This window comes from Branchiostoma lanceolatum, chromosome 3 (assembly GCF_035083965.1).
Source record: "Branchiostoma lanceolatum isolate klBraLanc5 chromosome 3, klBraLanc5.hap2, whole genome shotgun sequence".
NCBI classification, from domain to species: Eukaryota; Metazoa; Chordata; class Leptocardii; order Amphioxiformes; family Branchiostomatidae; genus Branchiostoma; species Branchiostoma lanceolatum.
In genome coordinates, this window is record NC_089724.1 from 4922951 (window position 1) to 4950514 (window position 27564).

The window sequence follows — 27564 nt, forward strand, 5'->3', positions numbered from 1 at the left end:
AAGAGATAGTTACAGATGATTTTATTTCTTATACATTTAATTCTTATACTTGATTGGGGCAGGGACGGTAAACACACAAAAGTATTAAACACAAGTAAAATCAGCCTACGCACAGCCTTTTTAACGTGCTCGAGGCACCACCACAAGTTGGTACTGGACAGTACAAGCTGCATATCCGGACACATTTATTTGATCCACTCACACCGGAATGGACCACTGCTTTTATCGATAAATGTTCTTCTGTGTGGGTTCCATGTGGATTCTTTAATGTGCTTAAAGGTGTGACCTCAGTTTACCTTCCTATCCGAGGGACGATACTAGCCGAAGATAATTACATTTATAGGTGCTCACTTATACCTGAGTTGAGTGTGAAGATTGGTGTCATGTGCCTTTCCCACGACATTGAGGCCTGCTAGGAATTTGAACTGAAGAGTTCTTAGTCAACAACCATGACCACAATGTCACCGTGACACCATGTTCTTGAACGTTCGACGGTCTCGCAGTGGCCTCCTCTCTGCGTGCTTTGTCTCATGTTTGGCCAGTTTTGACCGTTAGTAACCTGTCTTGAATCTGTGGCGAGGATGATCATGTAGCTCATTTGTTGTGAAACAGATACACTGACCCAAATACTGCAGCTCAACGAGGCAGGATTTAATTCCGCGAACGGTTGTCATGGGAACATGTACGCCGTGGATTTCCTATGAGTCTAGACAAGCCTTCCTTACCACACACACACACACGCACACGCACACGCGCACGCACACACGCACACGCACACGCACACACACACGCGGCCTTCTTAACAGCTAGCTGCTGAGTGTGTTAGGAATGAGGTCAGAATTTCACCCACAAACGATGACAATACAGCACACGGCCACAACACAGCCAAACCAAGGAGTCCATCTATTCTATTGACACGATTAAACATAAGACCGCACGCATATGGTTTGAACCATGTAAAAATAAACTTTATTTTCCACTCTCGCGTATTAGACTCATTAGCGACTCACATTCGATGCGACTTATGCGGTTAGGAACCTGTTACACAGTTAAATATGTACTCGTACTTTGTACTTCATCGATTCATCAACAACATTGCACAGTTTCCGTATCTTTCCTCCGTACTCGCGCCTTTATCGGCGCCTCTATTTACAACAAACAGTCGCATAAAACAGGTACTTTCCATTGCACTACTCGTGTAGACAAATTAGTCATTTTTATACAAACGTTTATACAAGAATCTGATTTGACTAAAAGAGATTACATTAAATCAAGCGCTTTCTTTATAAATTACCAACGTTGCACTTGATCAACAAATAAGTGCACAGAGTTGACACAAACAAAAATGTACAAACGTATAATAAAATCTTACAACGAGTCGGAAGTTATATTGTACCTCGGTTCAAGTAACGTATACAACTGTACATGCTTTGCAATTTTACATATCTATGAAGAAGTTTTCTTTCCCTATAAAGTTGTAAATATATAACAGTACATTTCCTATCGCAAGTACATGTACATTTAGCGAACTGTGGCATATTATTAAGCAATCAAATCATTCACATGTCTTAACAATAACTACATTTAGAATATGACATCGATATCACCATTGCTGTTCCTTCCACGAACATAAACTCTAACAGCCTGAACTTTCGTACATATCTAATTTCATTTGTCTACTCTCTTTTCTCATATATATATATATATGACCTTTCCATACAGCCTGTCCGTTCTATCTTAAGTATATACATTAATACATCATAAGCTGGAATTGATCTAGTTCCAAACAGCAGTTGTTCGTCACACAGGTGAATACAAATTAAGATAAACTTTGAGTCTTATATCATATATGAAGTCACCACCGATCCAAATTATGTAACGAGTCCTGTACATGCTTGTTCCAGGGCACCTATTCTGTACAGACGCGGCCCCTGAAGCTGAATGGAACTTAACTAACACGTGACCTACAGAGTTGACCTTCGCAGTTTTTCCAAGATGGCGGCGCGCGTTTTTCTCCAGAGGTTGGATGTGATGCTGTTACTCCTCTGTCGTCTGTCCTTGGTGCTGCTGAGCTTTCTTCTTTGCCTGGACGCTAGGACCTGGAGAGAGAGACAGACAAATGGCACATTCAGTTTTTGCTCAATAAATACAAATTCAAACTTTTTTAGACAAGACTTTTTACCTCCTTGCTTCAGACAAGACGCATTTTATTTGACACAGGTACTTTCAATCTTGTAAGAAATTTCAAAATCAACCTGCTAACGTTATATTGATTGATAGAATAAAGTTTCAATAATAATTTGAATCTGCAAGTTTGTAAAGGAATAATTACTTTAATAAATTAAAAAGATACTAGTAGTGTCCCGTATTTCTTGCCTTTCGGTGTAAATCATGATTCCTTCCCCTTCTTTATGAAAGACTTCTCCAATTTTACATCTACCTACGATTCTTGTTTCTCATCGCTTTAAATTTTGAAGGAAGTGTAAAAACCCAAAGGGGCGAGTACGCCACTCCCGGGATTAGAACCCGCGCCAATCCCGATCCGCACGACTTGGGAAATCAACGCGCTAACCACTAGGCTAAGAGGTCCGGACCAGTTAGACTAGTCAGTTAGTGGAGATTGATCCCCACCGTAACACTACTCCCCCTTTTCTTTCTAGACTCGTCCCGAGTCTCCGAGTTCGACATCCCTTCTTTCTAGACTCGTCCCGAGTCTCCGAGTTCGACATCCCTGTGTGATCTGATCGTTACTCACAGGGCCGGTGTGGGAACCACTGTAAAAACCCAAAGGGGCGAGTACGCCGCTCCCGGGATTCGAACTCACGCCTGATCCCCACTGTTACAGAAGTATCTCTCACCTGTCTGATAATCGTGTGGAAGACGTGATCCACGGACTCGGTCCCGCTCTCGGACGACACCTCGTAGAACGAGCACCCCACGTCCCACGCCAGCTGCTGCGCATGCGTGTACGCCACTTGTCTCAGGTGCTGCAAGTCACTCTTATGGCCGACCAGAACTGGAAAATACAATATCAAAATCCACCGTTAATATGGAAGGGATCAATACGTTTCAAAACTATACCTTTGCTGTTGATAACATAATGGTATACAGACTGTGTTTCCCTATCACGTCATACATGTAGCAGGCAACGGTTGATGTTTCTAGTAGGAAATGATGAAATGATGACGTTTCTGCAAAAGTTACTGCATGTCTTTGTATACAAGATTATTTATTTTCTAAATACAGTCAGTGGTTTGTGTTTAGGCAGAAAAAACTAAGCGTAGCTCATGAAATGCCCGTTTGCCGCAATAGTCAGATCTGTTGGTGCGATATCGAAATTAAAGGGTACACAAAATGTATCTACGTAACGTTAAGATTGAAATGTTTGGTTCTTTTGGAGACAAGGTATGGAGACAAAAATCTTACGCGATGAACGAACTCGGGTCACTGTGCCCTTTTCAATCTTTGTTACAAGATACTTGAGATATGGGTGAGCAAACTTATCAACAAGCTGTGGGGAAACAGATAAGGGTTTTGTATCAGCTGAGTCACCAGGGTTTGAGCCAGCTGGTATCGGAGCTAGCTGCGCTGAGTCAGGTTAAAAGTGGTCGTTATATATACTGTAAATGCATTTAACAGTTCGCGTGGTTTTTATTTCGCAGTAGAGAGAAAATGTAGTGTTCGCTATGGTTTGAAGTTCGCGTTTGAAACAATAGTAGTGCTACAGTCATAGGTGAGCAAAAAGTTTCGCGGTGGTTTTAAGTTCGCGCTGAAAGTTCACCGCGAAAACCGCGAACAAAAAACCATCGCGAACATTCCTAGATTTACAGTAACTTATTACAATAACTGTGGGTTCCACTGAATTGGAGTAGAGTTCCTCTTAGTTTTATTACTCTGATCATAACTGTAATGTGCTGCCAAAGTTATATGTATACAATTAATTACAAAACCAAAGAACATTGAAAATCATAATCAAGATAGCTTTATTTTGTAAGCAAGATATAACGTTATCTAAGTGCATATGGATTTTTGGAGTGAGTGCGTTTTCAAACAAACTTGATTTATTTTTGTTGAGTTCATTGAAGAGGAGCTGAATGGATTTAGAAACAAAATTGAGCATAACCGTTGGCTGACCTCTCCTAAATTAACAGTAGGGTTGTTTCGTGAGAAAATGCGATCACTTCTGCATCCGAGAAAACCTTTTGTTACCGGCTGGTAATTTACGGTTCGTGATTTACCACAGTTTACAGACGAGAGTACCACCGGCGCTGCTCGAGTAAACAGTTTATCCTGCCATCTGGGCCGCAACAAATCTACATGCATTGTACAAGTGGCCTGGGTGGTATTAGTGATATACTACTTACTTACTTACAGGGGGTAATAAAATATCGGCATGGCAGACATTGCTCCGTCGGGTGGTCTGGTTGACGCCGCGTGTTGGAATAGCACGGAGTTTGGGACACTTACATAACACGGACACTGCGAGGGTGCAAAGTTCGTTTCAGGGTCCATCTGAAGATAATTTGAGGAGTTTGGAACTGTCCCTTTATACCGGACAAACGTATGTACAAACAAACCGGTCTATAGCGAACACCTAGATTAGTAAGGGACTTGGAGAATATAGTCACCGTTGACAGGTGGTCGTCATAGACTGGATGCTTATGTATGGACTTGGGGCAGTGGGAAAATAGTCTAAGGTACCATCAAAAAGTGGCCACAAAGGCCAGGTGGTCCACAGGCAGAGGTAGTTGCTAGTACAGGCTTGAATAAATTTTTTCATGATTTCACACGTTCTACTTCCGTCCGCGTTCATTCAAACCAGGTTTCTTAGAACCAGACATTCTCAGGCGGTTTCACGGCAAGTCCCTGATAGTCTTAAAGAGATAAGAAGAAGAACGGGAGAAGATATAGGAGAGGTAACTAGCGGTCAGTAGAGGTCAGTGCGTTTGTAAGAAATTAGGACAAGAGGTATCCGATCACCCCCGGTTATGCTTTGGTCCCATTTCCAATCCGGGGCCCGGCCGGGCTGTTTGCAAAAACGAAAAATAAAAAATGCATATCAAGAAAATACACAATACATTGTTAGTGGCAACTTTTTTTTACGTTTTGTGTCTTTTTTTGTCTTCTTATCATATTTTTCGTTGAAACAAGCTGTCCGTACGGGCCCCGGATTGGAAATGTGACCCAAGCATAACCTGGTTTTGCAGCTGTCGGTTCCCACCCGGCGAACATCCCGTGATGTCGAGGTTGATTCGTTAACCCGTGTTTAAGAATCGATAGTATACGTCTCATCCGGTACACGTAGTGATTTTCCTGACAACATGCTACAACAATAACTGTCATTACTAATTACGAACGAGGTCACCGGAGCACTGAAAGGCTGCTATCATAGACCCCTGCGATTTGAACAGATCCAGCCATACCAATTCTAACTAAGCTCCTCGTGATTCAGCCCCTGGCTGCAAACAGAGACAGGTCACTGACCCCCCCCCCCCAAAGATAATGAAAATAAAAAAAAGAGTATCATTGCCTTTAGTTATGACACAGCCAGGGCTGCCCATCTAGTCTGTCGCTATTACAAAGGCCTAGTCGTTTGATATCATTGCAAGATGAGTAAAGGCTGCTGACCTCCAGTAAACCACATTCATGATCAGACAAGACTTCGTTGTTTTCTTTCCTTGTAACAAAATGTGTTTCGAGTAACGCCTGACGTCGGACCATCACCTGAGCCTCATTTTGTCTTTATCTTTGACTCTGTATTGTGTTTGTACCGTCATTGCACCTGCTCCCCGTTTCAACCCGGTAATGGTTCACACATGGTACACCGCGAGCCCAGACAGTACAGTTACACGTCATAGTCACTTGACATCATGTGTACAGCATACGCTTTTATACTCTCCAAGTAGAGCATGGGTTTCGGCTGGTTTTTGACGTGTTTTTGGGCGTTTTTGTCTGGCTTTCTACTTTGTCATCTTTTTTTTTGTATAGCCCACTGGGTTGACTATACAAAAAAAAGATGACAAAGTAGAAAGTCAGACAAAAACGCCTAAAAACACGTCAAAAATCAGCCGAAACCCATGCTCTGCTTGGAGAGTAACGCTTTTAGTCTTCCTGTAGAAATCTTTGCTGTAGACTTTAAAATCTTTGCTGTAAATCGTTGCTGTAAACTGTAGACTGAATGCGGCTGCAGGATGTTCTGACCACTGCAGCAGCAGAAAACAGTGGAGTGCTCCACAAATAGTTACTCAAGTAACTGGATAAAATTTTATCCAGTTGCTTGAGTAACTATTTTTGGCGTATCTCACTACTACCTGGATGTCTAACCTTCATCAACGTACAGTGGAGTACTACTGCTAGGAGTCTTCCTGCATTCCTACAGGTTAGTACAAGAACGTGATGAAAAAATATGTGTGACCTTCGCTCCGAGGGGAAAAACATTGCCAAGGACAGACGCACTCCATCACATGTGGAGACGCATGAGAGTGGGTACTGCCCTAGTTTCCACGGCCGTGGCACGTTGCTGCCATGTGTGTGGGGCTTATTTTGAAAACGGACTGACGACAGATTTGTAACCGGGGGATTCTTGAGTTCGAATACTGTTTAGGTGTAGTGGTGGGTCAGGGAAGGTTTTGTTGTGATATGTGTCAGCGCAGTCACGAATGAGGGATGCAGGTATGTGATGAAATGGATTGGGGAGCAGTACCTTGCACTAAACGATAGTGCACCTAAATCCGATGCATGTTTCGGTAAGAGTTGATTGACACCAATCCGGCAAAAGAATGACCCACCATTTCTTTCCGTTACAGACTTGATATCATTGATGAAAATGATATTTTTAGTATCGTTTTCAGTGTGGCTAGGTTGTGAGGTTAGTTCGGACGGGCATTTGTTGTCTTGCACCATGGTACCAGTACGAAGCACAATGTTTATCTTCTCGCTAAGTCTTTCCCCCATAATCTTGAAGGTATGCTCACCTGTAGGAAGGTTCTCGAAGCCCGGCTCGGTGGCGATGATCTCCAGGTATTTCTTGGCGGTGTCGAAGCTCCGTTTGTTGGTGATGGAGTACAGAACCAGCACGCCGTCCGCCTGGAAGATGCTGCTCGGGCTCGACACCTGGTGGACAAAACAGGCGACGTCAGTATAGAACAACGGTTCCATTTCAATAAAGAACAACGGTTCCCTTTTAATGTAGAACATTGGTCCCATTTTAGTATAGAACAATGGTTCCATTTCCTCAATCACAGACCTTCGTTTTCTTGCCAACATGCACAAAACCGTATCGTGTTTCTCGTTCGATAGAACCTTAGGCGCGGCTTTCAGCCAATCGCAGTTTTCCATTCCTTGCGACTACATCACCAGCGCTATATCATGTTTCACATGCTCGTTTCAGTGCAGTAGTTCTGATTCCGAAAGAGGCTCGAAGCAAAGAAAGGTCGTAAAAGAAGCCTGCAGGGCACAGTGTGCTTCATATATATTGAACTAATGAGTTCGAATATGATGTTACGCAAGTCTTGAGTTATCCTTTATTTTTCCGGGTAGATTCTGTGCTGAGGCTACCAGCACAGTGTCACATCGTTTCAATAGACCATGCGCACAAACGCTGTGTCGTACATTTAGCCAAGTTCAAAGCCCTTTCATTGAACCTTCAGAGGGGCCTACTCGAAACGGGCTTTGACCTCGTGAAAAAAGCTCCCTTTCCAATTAAATTCCGTCTGAATAGCTTCCACTGAAATCACATCGATAGCGATGCAGGAGGAATACCTAGAACCCTCTATAACCAAGGGAGTAGGTTGGAATTCCTTATAAGGACGTTTGTTCAACACCCCTTTGCTGATACATTTGGCCTTTTTCCAACACACCGAGACGTAAGAATGCAAAGTGTTGCTTCTCTGCACGACCCTGCTATATTTGTCCGACATCTTGTTTTCGTTACGTCCGTATTCTTTACTTTACCACTTGTTCTTGTCAAGAAGCTGAAGCTAAGTCGACAGTCAGGCAAGTTCGTGTTTACAAAACCTGATCTGATTGAAACACGCCAAAATACCGGCACGTGATAGTATGCCGTTTTGTGATGACAGCCAAAAATAATAGCCAGAAAACGCCTACTTTTCAAATCAAGTTGACAAGTGAAGCTAGTTTATTTGCTTTGCAGTATTATTGTAATTGAGGAAACTGCTGAAGTATAGACAGCGTCCGATGGTATTCTTTAATTAATGGAGCAAACTCGATGTTCGGTGTATTCTTTTTCAACTATCCTATCTGAAGCCAGACCAACAACATAACCTGAACGCCACCTACTTTTGACCTACTATTCACTGGTTGGATTGAACTGGAAGCAGACTGAAGAAAGGAAACCTCTCCTTATCTCCAAGCAGATCTATAGGTTGCGAAGACCGTATCCAACTGGCAGAAAGAAGTCGCTTTTGCAACCCAAGTTGGATTGCTATACAAGCTCCTTCTTCCAGTTGGATACGGTCTTTGCAATCCATTGGGCCTGCTTGGAGGCTAACCTCTCCGTCATTGAAAACCATGTTGTTGTTCTATGCTCGTCTTTTGCTGTTGACGTTATCTGTGAAATTAAACCTGCATGTGCATCACATGACTGTATTGTTCAGTACATTCCTTTACTATCTCTCTGGCACCAACAAAACACTCATATATCATTTTGGAATACTGGAAAAACATGTGACGTGATATTGATGACGTACCTGTGACGCGGTGTCGTGCACGACCAATGGGATGAGGTGTCCGTCCACCGCCACCTGTCTCTCGTACAGCAGCTCTGCAGGAACACAGGAGAGAACAAACCTTATTCTCTGATTGTTGCTCTCATCTTTTTAGTTCATTACAAAACAATTTCAGACCTTTTAAAGCATGTTGTTTCATGTACTTGTCTGTAATGTTAGTTGATAAAGTGAAGATGATGATCCAAGGAAGGGAATCCTGGGGCGGGCAAGGCGTATGAGGAGGAATCGTGTAAATATGCAAATGCAACTTTCTATTACATGTCAGTAATTTACCAAATTCTTTCTTAAACTTTCCTTCTCCATTCTTTTTGTGCGTTTTTCTGACATTTTTTTTTTGTTCAATTTTTTCCCATTTTCTGACTACCCGATGTCTATACCGGTCCGTCCCTGACGGGTGAGGAACCGTTACACTTGCTGGGTGAGCTCCAGCTAAAGAACATCAGACTAAGTGTTACCGGAAGAAGGCATCTGTCCCGCATTATTGACAAGATTGTTGAAATCTAAACCATGGGAAGCTCAGCGGGCTCTGAAAACAACTTCCGCCAGCGTAGTTCTAGGTCGACTCAAACCATTTGTATAATCATAAACAACTTTGTTTTTACGACCTGTTGACATATAAACCTGAAATGTGACTATCACCGTTAACTATGCAAGAGTAAACTAGCCTGTCAAAGATGTTCCTCTATTCTGTCCGGCTCACTAACTTCTACGGTTTAGGAGGTTGACCCTTTGGCCATTTCGTGTTATAGTAAAGGAAAACGTGAAACTTTCTTTGAGTTTATTTTGCGTTTTATAGCAGCAACATGACATCTAGTGATGGGGATACGGTATGGCCTTGCGTGATGACATAGACCCCGCTGCGCGTCGGAAGACTCTTTTTCTTCGAAGGTCGCGATCATTTCCGACACCACCGTGCGATTTTTATAAAGACCAGGATCCTCTACAGGAACTACAGGTAATGGAATATGTTACTTAATCATAGCGTCTCCTCCAATTTGAACTCCGTACGTCTGACGCACACGCCCGGCTGGTTAGGTAAGGAGCGCTTCCGCTGCGGTCAGCCAAGGTTACAGCCGGTCTACAATATGATAGCATGATATCTCATAATGTGCCCACAAACTCAGTATGAGATTTCTGCATCAAGGGACTTTTTTGATAGAACTGTATACCCAGCAATAAAAATTAAAAGGGGTCGCCCTACGAATGTACAGCTTGACATAGAATAGACTTCGTGTTAGTTGTAAGTAGTCTTCAGGGTGATCAAGTTTAGATGTTCAACCTTCTGGTTCAGTTTCTTCTCCTTTTTTCACCTTGGTTAGTACGCTAATGCGTCATCCTTGCCATTCTGTGTGACCGTGGCTACCGGTGTACCACCCGTGGCTTAACTGACAGGTGACGACACCAGAGTCACGTCGCTACAGGTGTTGGTGCCATCGCCCGATAGACACAGCGATAGACACTGTACCCCCAACTGCAGAGATATCGGCGATGCTTCAAGCTGCGGTCGGGTAGGCCAGAGCCGGGCGTTGGGACGTCTAATCTCCAAGCAGATACAAGGGACAGTCTCAGTGTTTCACGCGTGTTTTTTAAAACATCTCTTTATAGTCGCGGATCTTCTTAACTCACCAACGGCTCCTAACCTACAAGTTGCGGAGGGTTGTTCGTAGGCGTAGAAACACAGAAGTGGCCGAAAAAAAAGACCAACAAAACAAGAGTTCCGCGACCTCATATCTCCATGAACAAGTCTATTTTATGCAAATGACTTACACATTTACATAATATATGCTTTATCATAAACACCTTTATCTTACTTAAACATGTTGCAATATTGACAGTCCTATAATTTTCAAATTTGATGAATTTCGGTGTTTTTGCATTAATTATGCAAATCAGGAATTTATTTGCATAATTCGTATCTGTTGATGCTCCACTTTCCATAAAGTACACATGTTACATGTATTTGAGTCTTATAATGGAAAACACAGCAAATATAGATTTCCCTCATTATCTATGCAAATTAAGTCCCAATTAGCATAATTTACACTTCATTGTGTATATCTCTGTCTAAGCTACCTGCATACTAAATATCATGGAAATCCGTTGTTCCTTTGTTCAGTTATACTCCTTAGAAGATTTTCACAATAACGCCCCTGCAGTTCCAGAGCAAGCTGCTAGGGGGCCCAAACCTACACCACTTCTTAATTACATCACAAGCTATCTCCCACCCAAAAATCAAGACCACAGCACGTCCAGGTCAAAAGATACAAAAATTGAAGTTCTGCTGCAGTACCAAGGTCACATACCAGGGGGCCCAAAATCGACCCTGACCTTCGGCTTCACAACACCCACCCACATACCAAATATCATTGTAATCCATCAAGAGGTTCTTGAGTTATGCTGACTACAAGAGTCCGGAAACACAAACACACACACACACAGACACGCCAAAAACAATATCTCCATTTTTCATGGAGATAATAATTACCCCGACCGATACATCTGTTTGTAGATTTTAGGTTGGGTCATCATCATGACTCGAGTGTGACGCTAAAGGTGTCATCACCCGTTAGACACCCCCAACTGCAGAGATATCGGCGATGTTCCAAGCTGCGGTTGGGTAGACCAGGGCGGGGCCATCTTCGAATACTTCTCGTGTATTTTCACGTGCGTTTGCGGTCAGGCATTCCCCGCAACATCCGCAGGACAGAGGACGTTCCCAGTGGGTGACTGAGCCGTCCTGACAGTTGGGCGCGAGTCGGTGCCAGCGCTACCTGTCAGTGCAGTGCGCCTAACCCTGGGAGGGGCGACGTAACCGGGCCACCTCATCTCACCTCACATGTGTTATCTATCTATCGGTTTGATCGAGAGCTTCCGCACATCGAGTGATGAGTCGAACACATCGCCTGCGGTTTGAAAATATCTTCTTGTGAATCACAGAAAAGTTAGGAGGGCATTGGCGTAATCCTGAGTCGTACAATTCCACCGCTTTCTTTAAAACTCAAACAGCTTTTGACGATACACACGCGTGGAAACGAGTGATGAGTTGAGCATATCGTGTGTGGTTTGGAAATATCTTTTTTTGAATCACAGACAAGTCATTGGCGCAAATGCAGTCGTACAAATCCGTGGCTTTCCTTTAAGCTTCTGACGACACACACGCGTCGAAACGCGTGACGGAGTGAACATGTCGCGCGGTTCGAGGTATCTTCTGTCAATCATAGACAGCTTGGGAGGAGGGCATATCTTCTGTAGCTGTTCGTTCCTAAACGTTATATAACTATATATTTCACGTACGTTGATGTTTAAAGAATCTAATGATAGATTTCAGAAGCACCCCCCCCCCCAATAAAAACTTTAAGCCGACTTTCAGTATACACTATAAAGGTTTCCAGAAAAAGAATATGAGGTAGTATTCCCTGAATATAATTTTTTAAAGATTATTTTTCTTCTGCCCTCAGAAAAATGAAGAGTACCATTTTAATTTCTCTGGATTTTTCCAATCGCACCAACATTGTCCCTGAATCTGGCTGACTACATCCTTTCTGTAAGGTCATCGCAACGGTGTTCAAACAAACTGAAGTTCCCTTCAACAAACTCCCGCCAAAGCCGTTCTGGATCACTGCACGAGAAAATATGCGTTTCCATGGCGACGTTAAGAAGAACGTCCGAAACACACGTCCGTCACTAAAGCAAAGTTCAGCCTGTCATCCGAAACAGATGAGACGCTCTTCTGACGTAATCACAGAAATATTCGTTACCAACACAAATGAGAAATGTTCTGGGGTGAGAGGTATTGGTTCTAACTTCTATGATGTTGACGTTCGATGTCGTACGTAGACTTGGAAATTTAATTTTGAATGAAAAATTATCATGACTTCTGCAAAACGAACGACTTTTTGGAACATTTAATTTACAAGTTATTGAAACAAGCCTCAGTATTTTCAAAAGACTCGCTTTTAACCGGCTGTCATTTACTGTTTTGTTGGATACTTCTAGTCTGATATCCAAACCTGTTGTAGCTACCATGTCTCTTCGTCATCTTACGCAAATAGCAATTTGTTCCAAATTTACGTAAGAAGCTATAGCTTATACGTAAGAAGAGGCTCGGCAGCTATGACAGGTTTGAATACCAAGCCGGAATTCTTCTTTATCTCAGTGCTACCCAGCGTTAAAAACAATGCAATCACACACTGTCCGTATCTGGCCTTGGCGCGTATTTGCGGACAGCAGATCAATCTTGTCTAACGAGCTTTCCGTGTCAGTCCGGGGAGGTCTGGGACACATGTTCAGACCCCCGGTGGGCAAACATTACCGTCTGGTCCGCCTGTCAATCAAACCTACGTCAAGCCTCACCTGACCAAACATGGCGAGGCACTCCGATTTATACGGATTCAATCCAATCTTCGATGATGAAAAGATTCAGTGAAATTTCCAAAATCCTATAGGGCCAGTTCAATGTTTGGACAGCGTTATACTGGTGGATTTGATGCGATCAGATGGAAATCGTGTTTCGTCTTTTTCAAAAGACTTTTTGATTTTTTTAATCTAATCGGTTTTCGACAGAACTACATTCTCTAGAAAGTCTTAAAGCCTGTTTTGTAGTTTTTTTGTATGAATGTAAGTATTTGCGTTATCATTATTGCCCGCAGTGCCTTGAATTAAGAAATGAATAAAATCTTTACGGGTTTGCATTAAAATGATTGTTTAGGCACAAGTTTCATTTGCCCTTCTTTTCCCTTTCGTGAATTTTCTTGCCCTTTTTATCACTTCCCGACATTCTAAATAGCAACCAAATAACGATACAAAACATCATGATGATCACAAAAAGCGAACGTACCTTGCGCAGGCGCGTACTCCGGTAGAAATCTTCTGGCCAGGAACCGAACTGACAAAGCTGGAGAAACGACATACAGAAAACGGGTCAATATCAGTATATTGTCTTTACTTAATAGCGTTGACGTGCAATAAAGGTATTTCATTCATTATGAACATAGTAAACGCCATACATATTTTCTGTTTCTTTTAAAGATATTAAATCTAAATACAGACACCGGTATGAAATAATGAAAACTGGAAAGAAACCAACAATGTGTATTCAATTTTCTAGGGTAGCAAATTATATCATATTATTCTAGAAATATTCCAATTATCCGATGGTAGATTACATTAGTCAGACATCCAACATCTGATATTACAGCCTAATTATGTCCCTGTCATATGTACTATCTTTAGCCAAAAATGGAAATATATCTGTACATCAGTTGAATGATGCAAACTGAGTAGAAGCGGCAGCGCCTCTGAAGAAGCCGCAGTAAATTTCTCACTTGCTAATGAGGGCGGGGGACTCTGATATGGAGAGTGACGGAAACCAAAGCAAAACAAACATCAGCACTTGTCGACGAGGCGACAATTGGCTTGTTGATAATTAGGTGCTACAGATTTCCCACCATGGGTGATATTTTCTCACAAGGCTAGTGGGCTAGTGAAAGTCGTGGGCGGCAGGGATAGAGATGAAAAACACTCAAAGCAACGGATCAAGAGAGAGTTTAGCCGTAAAATAATATATTTTGACATTTAGTGATGTCAATTCGTCCAGATTGGTGTCAGTTTGCATTGCTATACATTCTAAGCTCAAAAGTTTTGACCTATAATATTCAATATTCTAAGTAATATATACGTCACACATTGTAACAAGAAGGTTACATCATACATGTAGAACATACTTGTTTCTTCTAGATATAATTGTTATATTTTTCCGTTGTATTTTGTGAATTGTTTCCTTCATCAGGGCTAGCCCTTTGTAATAGCCATCGGCTAGTTGGACAGCCCTTGTTGTATGTCTCTCACAGTCGGACTTGTATATAAATAATACAGTTTTAAAAGCTTTCACACGTTTTTGAATTCTTACAATGATCTGTCGTGCCCTGCCTCTTCGCTAACGGACCGCCAGAAATGCCGACATTATCTCACGATAGAACAGTTGTCGTTACCGTGAATATGGGAATGAGTTGGGCGGAGAGTGTCGTGTATGTGTGAAGTGTGCATTTGAATTGTGCGCTCTTATCGCCGCCGTTCTCATGGTAGTGCCAGAGGGAGGGAGGTACGAACGTGGGAAACCCGTACTCCCCAAGCAGATGTAGACTGAAGGCAAAATCGTAACGGAGCACAGGGCTTTTCTAGAAAGGCTTACTGCCCCGCGAAATCGGGAGCTTGAGAAACGTTCGACATCTGCTTGAAGACTGGGAAAACCCTGAGGTTGTTAGAGAAGACTGTAGCCGGTCCGGCTGTCACAATTAAAACAAGGCAAGTCAACCACCCAACCTCTGCTTGGATAGTAGTAACACTAAAAGCGCTGTCGACTCGGCGAGGCACAGGGGAAAGCTCTTTTAATCAGTAGAGTATCAATGAGCAATTGATCATGATTTTAAAAGAATTCACCCACATCGGACGAAAGGCTGAATGTAAGGAAAGCTAGGCCGTTGAATAACCAGAGCAGCCATGGCATGAGAAAAAGGTTCGGACTTCTAAAAATGAATGTTGGTTATTTGGTTGCAGACTAAAGATATGCGGTCGGTTCGCTAGGAATGGTTGAGCTGCATACTTCTGTAACACCCCCACAGTCGCTACCACGGTCTAGATCTGTCCGTTCGCGTTTCTTTACTGATGACGCACCAAGATGGACTTTTTTCAACATCGAAGACTGCAGTAATACTTGATATAAAACCTCAAGGAGGTTGAAAAGAATTGCAGATGTTTAACCAGTGACGACGAAAAATATAGCAAACCAAAATCAAGGAGCTTTGATATAAAGCTCTTTTCCCAAGATTTTTGTCCTTCTAACAGAAAGGTTTCAGCTGCCTTGGCTGATCGAAAGAAAATCCGCGCTGACTGTAGAAGGTATTAACCTAGTTTTCTGGTAACGTATTTATAACGGTGACTCAGAACAAGTTATCACACGTGGTGAGAGTCAACCATGGCCACTTGGCGGCGGAACGACTCGGACACAGACCGCCACGCCTCCCTTAGTCACCTGGGCGTTTTTCTCTGTGGGGTGCCAAACGAAGGGCATGTGGAGACAAGGGCGAAGGTGGGGTTTACTTTGTCAAAAGGGTGCGGAAACTTGACCCTTGTGTTGTACCAAATCTCTCACAATCTCAGTATTTCTTAAGTAGTTTCCAATGGCGTGTAGCAGTTATGCGACCACTGCGTTCTTGGTTCTCAGGTCTATGCGAGGAATGTGCCAGGCGAAGCTCTCCAACACAGGCCCTATTCACCCCGCAATGGAGTCCAGTCATATCACCGGCTCCTGCCTTCTCCCCTGCCGATAACTTAAGCCCCTTTCAAGTGGATATCTTGACCTTGTTTGACCCCTGAGGTGAGGTCAGGCGCCAGTCTGCCCGCAGAGGTCTTCGTCAGCGTTTGAAACAGCATGTGACTACAAGCGCGGGGTTGCTAAGGATCTGGATTTTCCTTTTTTTTCAATCATGGACTAGTGTTAGAAAAAAGACAAAGTTGGCTCAGAAATGGTATGAATAGAGCTATAGCCCGTGTCTGTGATGGCGAGAATAGTAAGTTAAAATAATGTACACGCCGAAAATTGAGAATGTGGTCTGTTTCTTCTTCTTCTCGTACGTTCTTGGCTACACTTGCCACAAGGTGATGCGAAGAGCTACCCTATGAGTCACTAAGGACACAACTTTTTCGGACAAGCAGTCGTCTCTACTGCTATTACAAAATAACAGGGCCCTGATGCAAGTCTTAGGCCGGATTTTAACCTCCATGGTATTTGAAGGCAAACTTTAGAAGAATGGCGAGGCAGACCAAACAATAAGAGGTCGTACAAGGAAAGAAACTTCCGATCGAAAGATGAAACCAATATTTATGACATCATCCTCTGGACCGCGAGGAATGTTAAAAATCCTATTTTCCAAACCGAACTTCCGGAACCCCCCGGGGAGCCCCGGAAGAAAGCCGCGCGTCTTGGGCCAAGAAGTTTCCTTGCAAGTGATCCCGGCGACCGTGGCCCCACCTGAACACGCACAGGTGTTGTTTGTGAGTTCTAAGGTCAACAGGGGGCGGAATAATATGAGTGTTTTTCTTGTCAGGCCACTTTAACATTCCTGACCCGACCGGAGAAACAGCTAACGTTTACATCTTGAAAGTCCATTATCTATGGTGAAAACACGCCAATAATTCTGTTATTGGCTTGAGCTTCGAACCTCACGGGAAAACGCACACGCCGCTACGAAAACACGCCGGCCGTCGGCCTTACGCAAGGTCATGGCGGCTATATATTTTATGGAAATCACCATTTTCGTTTATTTGTAGGGCGTTTGCTTATCTAGATACCACATTGTGAGTGACATATACAGGATAAGTCGGAGAAAAGTTACGATATTGGTAGAAGTTGTGCTATCTATCTTCCTCATATAGAGTTCCGAAGAGATCTTACGTCATGACTTTCAAGAATATCAGGGTTAGCCTCTACCAGGCTCCGTCCTATCGTTGAGAAAATAGTAGAAATCAGCCGAGGTACTCCGCTATACAGGGTAGTCCGCTATACAGTGAAGCTCCCTTATCACTGTGGCAGTGTATAGCGGACCCACCCTGTATAGCGGAGTACCTCGGCTGATTTCTACTATTTCCCCAACGATAGGACGGAGCCTGGCAGAGGCTTACCGCTGGCTCAATGCTTTTCGCTTGCACGGACGTGGTTAGCAAGCGAAAAGCATTGATAACATAAGTAAAAGTACAAGGACAACGGCTAACGTTACCCCCCGGGCAGTGAAGCCGCGCCACAGGTAAACACGCCCCCAGCAGGGTTAATACTCAGTGTGGACTTTTACATATGATGTTTGTTTGGGCCCAGGTGTGCTTCAGGCAAATTGGATACTACAGAAGTGGTCAATGGAATGAGTATGTAAACAAACAAGAACTTTTGAATATCAAATAGATTATGTTAAGTTAGAAATTACTGAATATCATACACGACATGGTATAAGGCTGGGGTAGCCCTAGCTGTAGGTCTTTAAATGTTCCAGCCGAATCAAATCTGTTGAAATCGTAATCTAAATCTTATAAGCTCCTTCGTTTAGGAACCATCACACCACGGCAGACTGTAAATACAGCATGCAAGACGCTGGTCCTAATACTAATTGAGTCTTCACGCTTATTACTAGTACAGGCGAGCCTTCAGCCTAGTCCATGTTGGGTGCATTCTGTGACCGAATTTGACCCCAAAGGGCCAAATGGAACACACGTTCGGTTCGAAGAAGGAGGGTTCTTTTCTACAATAGAATATCTTGGTTCGAATTACGTCAGCTAGATCGAACATGGTTCGGATTCTATAACTCCAGGAAAAGTATGGGGCTTTTGATACCATCTTGAAAACGAGTGGGGATCAGGCGCAGATTTCCTTCTTCTTCTTTGTTTCCCTCGATGTGGAACAAATTTCAAAGGATAGCTGTTCGCCGCTGCGCTGTCAGGCCCTTGCGGGGAGGTGTGGTCATTACGCAGACTTCAAAGCCGTCTGGAGTAAGACGTTACGTGAATTTGACAGCAGAGGAGGAGACCAGACATAGAATAACGCAGAGGCTTCATAATTTGTTGTCCAGAGCGCACCGCGTACGTGGCGAGGTTACTAAGGTTGGGGTCATTTTGAGGACAGCTAAAAGTAAGTATTGTGTCGGAAAGGAAATAAAAGCTGTCAAAAATGTAGCAGCAGCATGGGCAGCAAGCTTGAAGATCCTCTTTTACATTTTTATTTCCTTCAAGTAAGACAAACTACCAAACATTCCAAACGCTTTTCGTGAAATTGTAACATTTCATTCCCAAAAATCATACCCAGACTCACGTTTTGTGAAGTCAAAATCAATAGAAAAATAGCAAACGTAAACTAGTTGCTGACCGTCTGCGACACTTTCCGTGCAGTGCCCGACAGTAGCCCCGTCGGGCAGAATTCGTCTGTTTTCTTTGGCCACTGCCTGGCCTGATCTCGCGTGCTCCAAAAATAACACACAGTCACGGGCCTAGGCCCAGCTAAACACTAACTAGGGATGGACAGTCTCTAAGCAGATAGGAAAGGGAAATGGACGATTCCGAGCTGTCTTTTGACAAACTTTGGCGTCCCTGTCAAAATGTTTAAATATAGGTAAATCTTTAGAACCCACAGGAGACCACAGTGGTTGCGGCATTTGCGGCGCGGGTGTTTTACAAAAACACCGACTTTTGATAAATGCGGTTTTGTGGCAAACAAACGCGATGACAGGAAATGGACTGTTTCTAACCGTCTTTAGTAGTAGTTGTTGACAACTTTTAACGAACCTTGTTAAGTCATAAAGATAGGTCTATCAGGGAGGGGGCGGTGACCTCGCAGTTATGTTTACCGCTTTTCTCTCGAACGGCAATTAATTTCCAAAAACACTGCCATATATTCTGCGATAAATGTGATGTCGTGTCGACAGACACGTAACTGGAGATGTTTTGATTTGGTTTTTAATCCCACTCTGGCGATATTGCGTGCGGCAGGGCAGTCAGTCAACGCCGACGCCTAAATAGAAGACATGGGCGCGCTCACAATGGAAACCATATTTCCGTCACTTTCTTATCTGTTTCTGCCAGTTTGCCATGGCAACCCGGTAAACAGACGTAGTCCAGATCAAAACAAGTCGACATCGAAGTTCGTGCATCAACTACGCGGAGCCAGCAGGTCCCGTGACGCAGGGATATTTTGAAGTTCACGGTCCTCCGACCCGACCTCTTCTAAACAACGCATTCTCTCTGCCCTTCTGATAAAATATGCCTCCTTAAACGCACAATCACAACAGAGAGGCTTTGTGAGCTGAATACAGGAACATTTTCTACAAACGAATATTCTGCGAGAGTTTGTAATTAATTGGATCTTCTAATTTTATTTCAACTACTAGTAATCATTCTCCAGGCAGGTGTAGGATCGGGGCTTTCTCGGCGTTTTACGTTTGTTTTCTTAACCTAGAGGAAGCCAAAAGGTGCACCGCTTAAGTGAACTCGGATCCTTACATCTGCTTGGAGATTTCCCGTTTTCACAAAACGTCTCCGTAGCGACGCAGCTATCGTGTAATGAGCATCACTATCAGTGAGATATTTGTCCACAAGTAGTCGTTTGTCGGAGGCACGAGACACGCCTGGGGACGGCGAAAACAACATGTCTCCGGATCTTTTTTATCTCATTTCGTCCCCGTTTGAGGGACGTCAGCATTTTTGCGGTGCTGCGTTCGGCACCCGTGTGAACAATAAAGGATTTTAGCACGTTGACCTTGAATACCCTCAGACCTTGACTGATGGTAGAACACACGGTGCGCAAGTCCAACTGGGTTCTGTACTGCGAGAAAACACAGTGGCTAAAAATTCCCAATGCGCTTCTTCCTAACCAATAGATTGTTTCGCAGGCAACGTATAGCATATGATATGGAGTGGAGGAAATATTCAATATTTTTGCCAAGAACGGTCGAACTTTATGTTACACTCGTAAGAACGCGAAATGCCTATATCTTCAAGCAGATGTTGGGCGGATAACGTTAGATTTTGACGTGTTTGATACACAACAGGGCAGTCAGACAGCCTAATGAACTGTATGATCTTCCTGCCAAAGTGTACTTCGCAACTCAGCGTCCGTTTTATCCGCAGTGACATTGACACGAAAAATACCCCATTGTTTTGCAAAAATACTCTAACATTGGCATGTGGATTCATTTAAACTTTACCGTCCATCCTTCCAAATTTAGACCGACTCAAACCCGGTTAGCACAATGCTGGGGGAGACTTTCCAGACGTTTGGTCGGCTTGTAGGCCTTGTTGGGGTGAAATGAAGCGTGGTAAGTGGATAAACAAGACACTTCTCCGGGCCATATTTCACGTGCGGGGATATCAGTGAACACTGCGTGACACCAGCGGTCAGCTTCAGAGACACGGCTAGATCAGTGGCATGTCTCCCCGGTCTGGCTTTAGCTCTTGGCATTGACAATGCGAATTGAACATGTGTCAGAGAAGCCTATTTGAAATTGTCTACATTCTGCCAGTTCTGATCTTTTTCTTAAATCTAGTAAGAAGATAATACTACAGGGAAACAAACACAGGTGAAAACTATGACCCTCCCTCCTAGAAATGTTTGAATGGACTATTCCGCAGACGACATTTTTTACTCATCGAACTTGCCGACGTACGGACGATCGAGTCTTGATCGTGTATGTTCCAGTATCGAACACTGATTTTGTTTTCTATACACCACGAGAACACAAGACAAATCTATATCAAATGTCCATCAACCGCCCCCCACCCCCCCCCCCCCCCCAACCTAGAACAGTTGGACATGGACTGTTCCGCAGATCGACGATATTTTGACTCCAAGGATCGGACTTGCCGACGGACGGGTCTGCAATGTCCGACCAAGGAGGTTCTGTCAGGCCTGAGTACTGTCCTCAAACATTAGAGATTTTTCTCAAGAACTCAAGAAGACACGAATTATAGAAATGACACATCCTTCCATAAATCACCCCCTGGATATCTATAAATGGACGACATGTAAAGAAAACTTTTGACTCACCGGACTTTCCGACTGACGAGTCCCCCACCACCGCCACCCTGACCTGCGGCTCGTCGCTCAGACGGTTGTTGTTGCAGTTGTTCCCGCGCTTTTTCATCTTTGCGCGTTGCGTCATGATCGGGGAATAAGACGTCCTGGTATTCAACGTAGTCTCCGTCATCTACAAGAAGTAAGAAAGAGAAAGTTATGGCGTGGCAGATTTTGCGCGACTCTTTTTAGTAAAATCAGACATAAGGCATAGTCGTTGATGAAGGTTAGACATCCAGGTAGTAAGATACGCCAAAAAGAGTTGCTCAAGCAACTGGATAAAAATTTGAAACAGTCAGACGTTTCAGACAGCATCCGCTGTCTTTCGTCAGTGCCTAAGGATAGGACTGGAAAACCAAGTTTTATACCAAAACGCTGAATAGCTAAGACATAGTCAATTGCAACTTTCCAGCAATCTATTTAGCCTAGAAGGTTTGAACTTCAACGGAACAATATCAAGAAAGACCATATCATTGTTGAGTTGGTTAGCCTCCTTCATGATCTGTGCATGTCTCTCTGACTTTCATGGATGTTCCTTACCAAAGTCTTATCTCGAACTTGCTCTCTACGAGACAGGATCTATTTTCAACCCGTCTCTCCACTGAACAGAATTTTGAATTTACTGCAAGGAATATATATACACAGGTCTAAGGACATAATGTCGTCGGCAGGACAAAGCAGCAACAAAATACACATTTCTCAGCCCGGTGTATGCGTGTCCAACAGATGGTTTTGAATAAGAATGAAATAAAGACGCCCGACACGGCGCACATGTGTAGTCTACTCCATTGTGGCTTGACGAGGGAAGAAAGGAGACCCACCAACTACTGCACCACTTCATTAGCATAAACCGTAAATATCCTCATCACGGATAAAGGGATTCATCGATACACAGTGGCGAGATTCACACATAAGTCACACTTTCGGCAACCGGTGAATGACTGTTGTTTTATACACATACAGAAAAACAATAACAACAACAACAGAAAGCGGCGATATGTTTGTACGATCACACAACTTAGCGCACTTTGTGCTTCACCGGTCACTGAGTTCTTTTGCGAAAGTCTAGACTCTAGTTCATATTGAGTATTACTAGTATCAAGGAGGTTGCTAGTATCATGAAAACGTGAGGACGAAAATGGGACATGTTAGTGTGCTGTTATTGTACTTTCTATGTCTATGATACATGTAGCTAAGGGCAACTATATAGTAGTGCTGGCTATCGATATTTAGAGTCCCCTGATACTGTGTGTATTAAAATTGCGACATAATCTATACGGATACATGTTTGAAGTTTTACTTCGTACGTCCTTTGGGTTTCACTGTTTATACTAAAGTGTCTTCTCATCTGTCGTGTCACTAGTTCATCAACCATACTACATAAACGACGTACAGAATGTGCCTTAAATCATCACACATCTACTTGGACATTCAGTACGGTATACGATTGTTCCGAGCAGCTGCCCAGAAGCCGCCCCGCATATGTTTACAAAGACCGGCGGACAAAGCCAACAGTACGCGGAGAGGTCAGGCGACGGGGCCGTCCGTCAAACTGTCACACTCCGTACAGAGAACGGGTCCTTTATTATGCGGACTCTTGTTCCTGAAAGCAGGACGGGAATTATTTCCATCTCACGCCAATGCGAGTAAAATATCTTGTGGAATTCAGAACAATTGTCAAATTTCGAAAACAAGTTACAAAAGGAAACGTTTACGGATCACGAACATGGGTAGAAATTTTGTCGAGTCAAATTGTCACACCCCGTGCAGAGAACGGGTCCTTTATTATGCGGACTTCCTGAGAGCAGGGCAGGACTTGCTTCCTTTCACCCCAAGACGATTAAAAAAACACATCTTGAGGGATTCAGAACAAGTTTCTGATTTCGAAACCAAGTCACAAACGGTAACGTTTTAATACGGATCGCCAACATGGGTAGAAATTTTGTCGAGTCTGCACCTTTCACGTTCGCACCAACACAATAACAGGAGCGGACAAAGGTCTATAGGCCACTATTTTGCAAAATATTGCATTTTCTATGACACAATTGTCTTGTGAGGGAAGACACTGTAGTGACAAGGCGATATATCGCAACATTAACTTGCGCAACACCGATGTATGCATGCCACTGCGAATTAAATAGAGCACAAAATCCTGTGCTTGCGCGAAATACATCGACTATATTTAAATTCGTCTGCACCAAAATACGATGGTGCGAGAGGGCAGTATGTCAACTCCGTGACTAAAAACCCGCACACATGTTTAGACAGTCGAGCAAAGCATGTCACAAGAAGAGTGTCAGAGCAGCAAGGAAGTAACGGTAACGTCGATCTTAGTTTTAGACATCGCCATTTGAGTCTGTGAGCCGAAAAGAGGGTCGACAATGGGAACCACTTTACTGACCCCTGTGTCAGGGACCCCACATATCTGGGTCTACTGGGACATAACCAAATATTGTTGTATCATATAAAATGTGTGCTGAACAGCGAATTCAAGAAGACACTCGTACAAGTACCACATCGGTAGTGTGTGAAAAACAAGACATTCATTCGGACGCATGAAAAGTAAATCGGAGAACGGGCCTAAAAACCCTACTAGGAAACTCAAGTACAGAAGCAAAAGAAGGTTCCAACCAACTTACCGAATAACTCCTAGACTCCATCGGCTGTCCCCAAATACAGGCAATACTCCACTCGGCACGTATGAAATCCTCAGTAGCACACACACAGTGTAAAAGTCCGGGTATGTTCCTCCAAGTTCGCAGCACGTCTGCTCGCCGCGAGTCGGGGTTGCTGTCTGAGCCGGGCTGGAGGGACCTAGGGTTTTGTAGCGGCGCCGCGGGGGGTCAGGCGGGGAGGGGGATTATTTATCAGGCCGAGCGATAAGCGTATCTAACCTCATTAAACAGCCTAACTCACGGCAGGAGAGGGGAGGGACCATTTCTGGTGTTTGGAGGGAGTGGCGTGTGGGTACAAGGGTGACTTGTGAAGTGCTTGTACTGCTGGTCTACTGATTAGTTGAACATAAACAATCCTCTTGATTTAAGAATTTGTGTTAACCTCTCTGTACGTAAGCTTTGAATGTGTATATTTCCCAATTATTAAAAGAAATATCATCCAGTATTCACTGTTTTTATGTCCGTTCCTTATGCAAAAAAATGCTGATAGGCTGTTTTTCTCTTATTTGTAAAAACTTTCTTGTGCATTTTTATTGCCCTTTAATACTCTTTGTTAGCCCCTTTATAATCAGGAAGGTTTAAAACCTTGTATACGTCTTTACAATGAATCCCTGTCAATTCCTTACATTGGAAATTGCTAAATCCAAACGGCTCACCTGTAAGCAGAGTTGACAAAAATCATCACTTGATCATCGAAACCAAGTTGTTTGAGTCCCAAGCTCTTCACACAAACAAGACCCACACACACTCATAGACAATGAACTGTCCCGTTCAAAGGGCTGTCAGATCGAACCGAAGCGACCTCTATCCCGTGTAGACAGTACTGCAGCCTGCCGCAGATAAACCGTTGAACAAACGCGACCGTTGGACCGTACGTGATAACGCGTCTCGGCACGTATGGAATGTAGTTTTATCCCCATATTTAAACAGCGATGGGTGGTAAAACCGACGTCTTTTATTCTGCAATCGGGAGGAAGTACTTAACGAGCAGAAATTACGTCCATTTGACGCAGAACATACAAACTCGTGACATGTACGTCAAAGATAATGTATGCTTTCGTTGTATAAGAGGAAGGTTTTTCCTTATTTCGAGGAAGAAACAGAGGAAGGAAGTGAGGAAGGTGTACATGAAAGCGAGAAAGACGCAGGACAAACAAATTTGTAACCTTACGGTACGAGTACGTCAAATTTGAGGTGTTTCTTTCGACGTATCTGAGGAGGATGTTTCCTTATTTCGAGGAAGAAACAGAGGAAGGAAGTGAGGAAAAGGTGTACATGAAAGCGAGAAAGGAATGTGGAAGTTTGTCCGACGCAGGACATACAAACTCGTGACCTGTACGCCAAATTTGAGGTGTTTTTTCGTCGTATCACAGGACGGTATTTCCTTCTTTCGAGGAAGAAAACGAGGAGGGAAGTTGGAAAGTTATGCAACTGAAAGCGAGAAAGGAACGTGTGAAATAAACTGAAGCTGGCATCTCGGTTGATATCATATTGGTAGACTCTACCAGTCTCCGAGGGTCGCTGGGAAAATAGTAGAAATTGGCCAAATAGAGTCAACTGTATGAAGGGGGTCGGCTATGGAGATAGGGTCCAATATTGCAACCCTGCGACTGCGAATGTTACCCTCCATGGCCAAAGTCCCCCGGCAAATGTTCTCCCTATAGTCGGCGTGGTTAGTCTGGTAGAGACTATCATATTGGCACGACCCGACAAAAATACCAAAAACGCGCATGCGCAAAACCTCCTCCCAAGCAAACTACCTGATGGCTTCCTGCTCCTCCAAAGTACTTCTAGCCTGTAGTTTAAAGGAAAGTTGCTTTTCTAATAGAATCAAAATTTTCTAACGGACTACTACAAACTTCAAATGACTTCATCCAAGGAAATTACTCGAGCATAGAAAATGAAATTTCCTTTTCTTAGTCTGACAAACTGTTTAGAAAATCAGGAGCAAGCCAAGCCGACTACACCAACTAAGGCGAAACTTAACTTTCCTGAAAAGTAACGTTAGCAGCTATTGTTGGAGGTAATAGCTTATTTCGCAAGTGTTAGTACTCTAGATCGATCTGTACGTTCCATCATTTTGTTTTCCAGTTTACGAAGTCACTGGAACCGCTAGATAAAGCAAATGTCTTGTCTCTCCGGATTCCATATACCATTTGTAGGTACCGCTGGCGCCCACTGATCGCTTGCTTACAACAGTGGGGGCCGGCTGTAGCTACGTAAGGTGGTATCCAGGTTAGATAGTGCGGTAAAGGCGGTTGTCAATTGCAAGCCACGGACAGTCATAAACTTGTTCACTTCAGTAATTAGATAATGTCTGAACTCTGAGGTTTCATTTCATGCTCGGTACCGGTTAGCCTGGTTTGTGTTTTCAGTCTGTATCCGGTTCCAATAGCCGCAAGGGTAGATTGCAAGTGACCAGTTTCCGTTGCAAGAATTATGTACAAACCTAAGGTGCAGTACCACTCCTAACCGCAGTGAGGCAATTGACAACGTTTAGTAAAGTCCCCACGCAGTGGCTAGGAATGGTATTGCAGTGTAGGCTGTCAAAGGGTATACATACAGCTGAGCGCGACAAGGGCCTGGACACATTCGTCTTACGATCGTTGTGCGATCGTCGTACGGTCATCGTACGATCGTCGTATGGTCGTGAACTGAGGATATTCTTGGGGTAATCACTTCGAACTTTGCTTTTAACTTGTTTAGCCAGGAAGTTACAGTCAGATCGTCGATGAAGGTTTGGCATCCACGTAATGCAAGGGTCACATTTCCAAGCCGGGGCCCGACCGGGCTGTTTGAGAAAACAAAGCATAAAAGACGAATATCAAGTACATTCATAGCGTATGGTAAGGAATAATTTTTAAGAGTTTTGTGTGTTTTGTTGTCTTCTATATCGTAGTTTTGGGCTTTTTTTGCACGTCCGGGCGTCATCCCTACGTGGTCCCGTGGGACACCCTGCAGCTGGCGGGCTATTTTTGAGCCCGGCCGGGACCCCGAATCATTTTAGCCCGGACTTGAAATCAGCGCGGGAGCCGAGAACAAATAGACGCTTGAAATTGATTGTCCCGGCAATTTTACTTTTTACATTTAGTCGAAGGTGGACTAGATTTTGAAAGGCTACTTGTTTTCATACATATTATATGGTTGTGTATGGTATGAATATAGGAGGATCGATGTACACTCGCGCGCGATCGCACGCGGATATGGTCTGGGTTGTCAATTCGCTGCGGCGACACGTCGACCGGTTCCGCCCTGTCCCGGACATCATAACAAGCTGACGTCACAAAACAGGAAAGCAGATCGTGCCCGACGAGCTCTGAAAATGGCATTTTCGGCAGCAATAAGGGCGATGTTCTTCAGATCACCGCACGATTTTTCGCAGGTCACCGAGCCCCGTCCAATATAACATAGGACTAGGTGAACTAGGTGAAAACTACGCTCGATCCTTTGGCGATTTGGAATCCGGCGGCCTTCTGGTGACCGACGTACAGATTCGGCGGGAGGTCGTCGACCTTGTGACGTCAGCTGAACGATA

General features: G+C 43.7%; 1 protein-coding gene across 2 annotated transcripts; it reads right to left on the bottom strand.

Annotated features, from left to right (window-relative positions):
* Positions 1-956: 956 nt before the first annotated feature.
* On the bottom strand, positions 957-24237 carry LOC136429803 (ras-related and estrogen-regulated growth inhibitor-like). 2 transcript variants are annotated; one of them, XM_066419780.1, is made up of 7 exons: positions 23994-24237; positions 21328-21487; positions 13585-13641; positions 8709-8782; positions 6975-7113; positions 2859-3016; positions 957-2099 (listed from the first exon to the last, which is right to left on the bottom strand). In XM_066419780.1, exons 1-7 carry the CDS (start codon positions 24012-24014, stop codon positions 1965-1967), a joined length of 744 nt encoding a protein of 247 aa, XP_066275877.1. In that variant the 5' UTR covers positions 24015-24237; the 3' UTR covers positions 957-1964. The 2 variants fall into 2 exon arrangements, with proteins under 2 accessions (XP_066275877.1, XP_066275878.1); XM_066419781.1 differs by lacking the exon at positions 23994-24237 and adding an exon at positions 21895-22022.
* Between the last annotated feature and the right edge of the window lie 3327 nt (positions 24238-27564).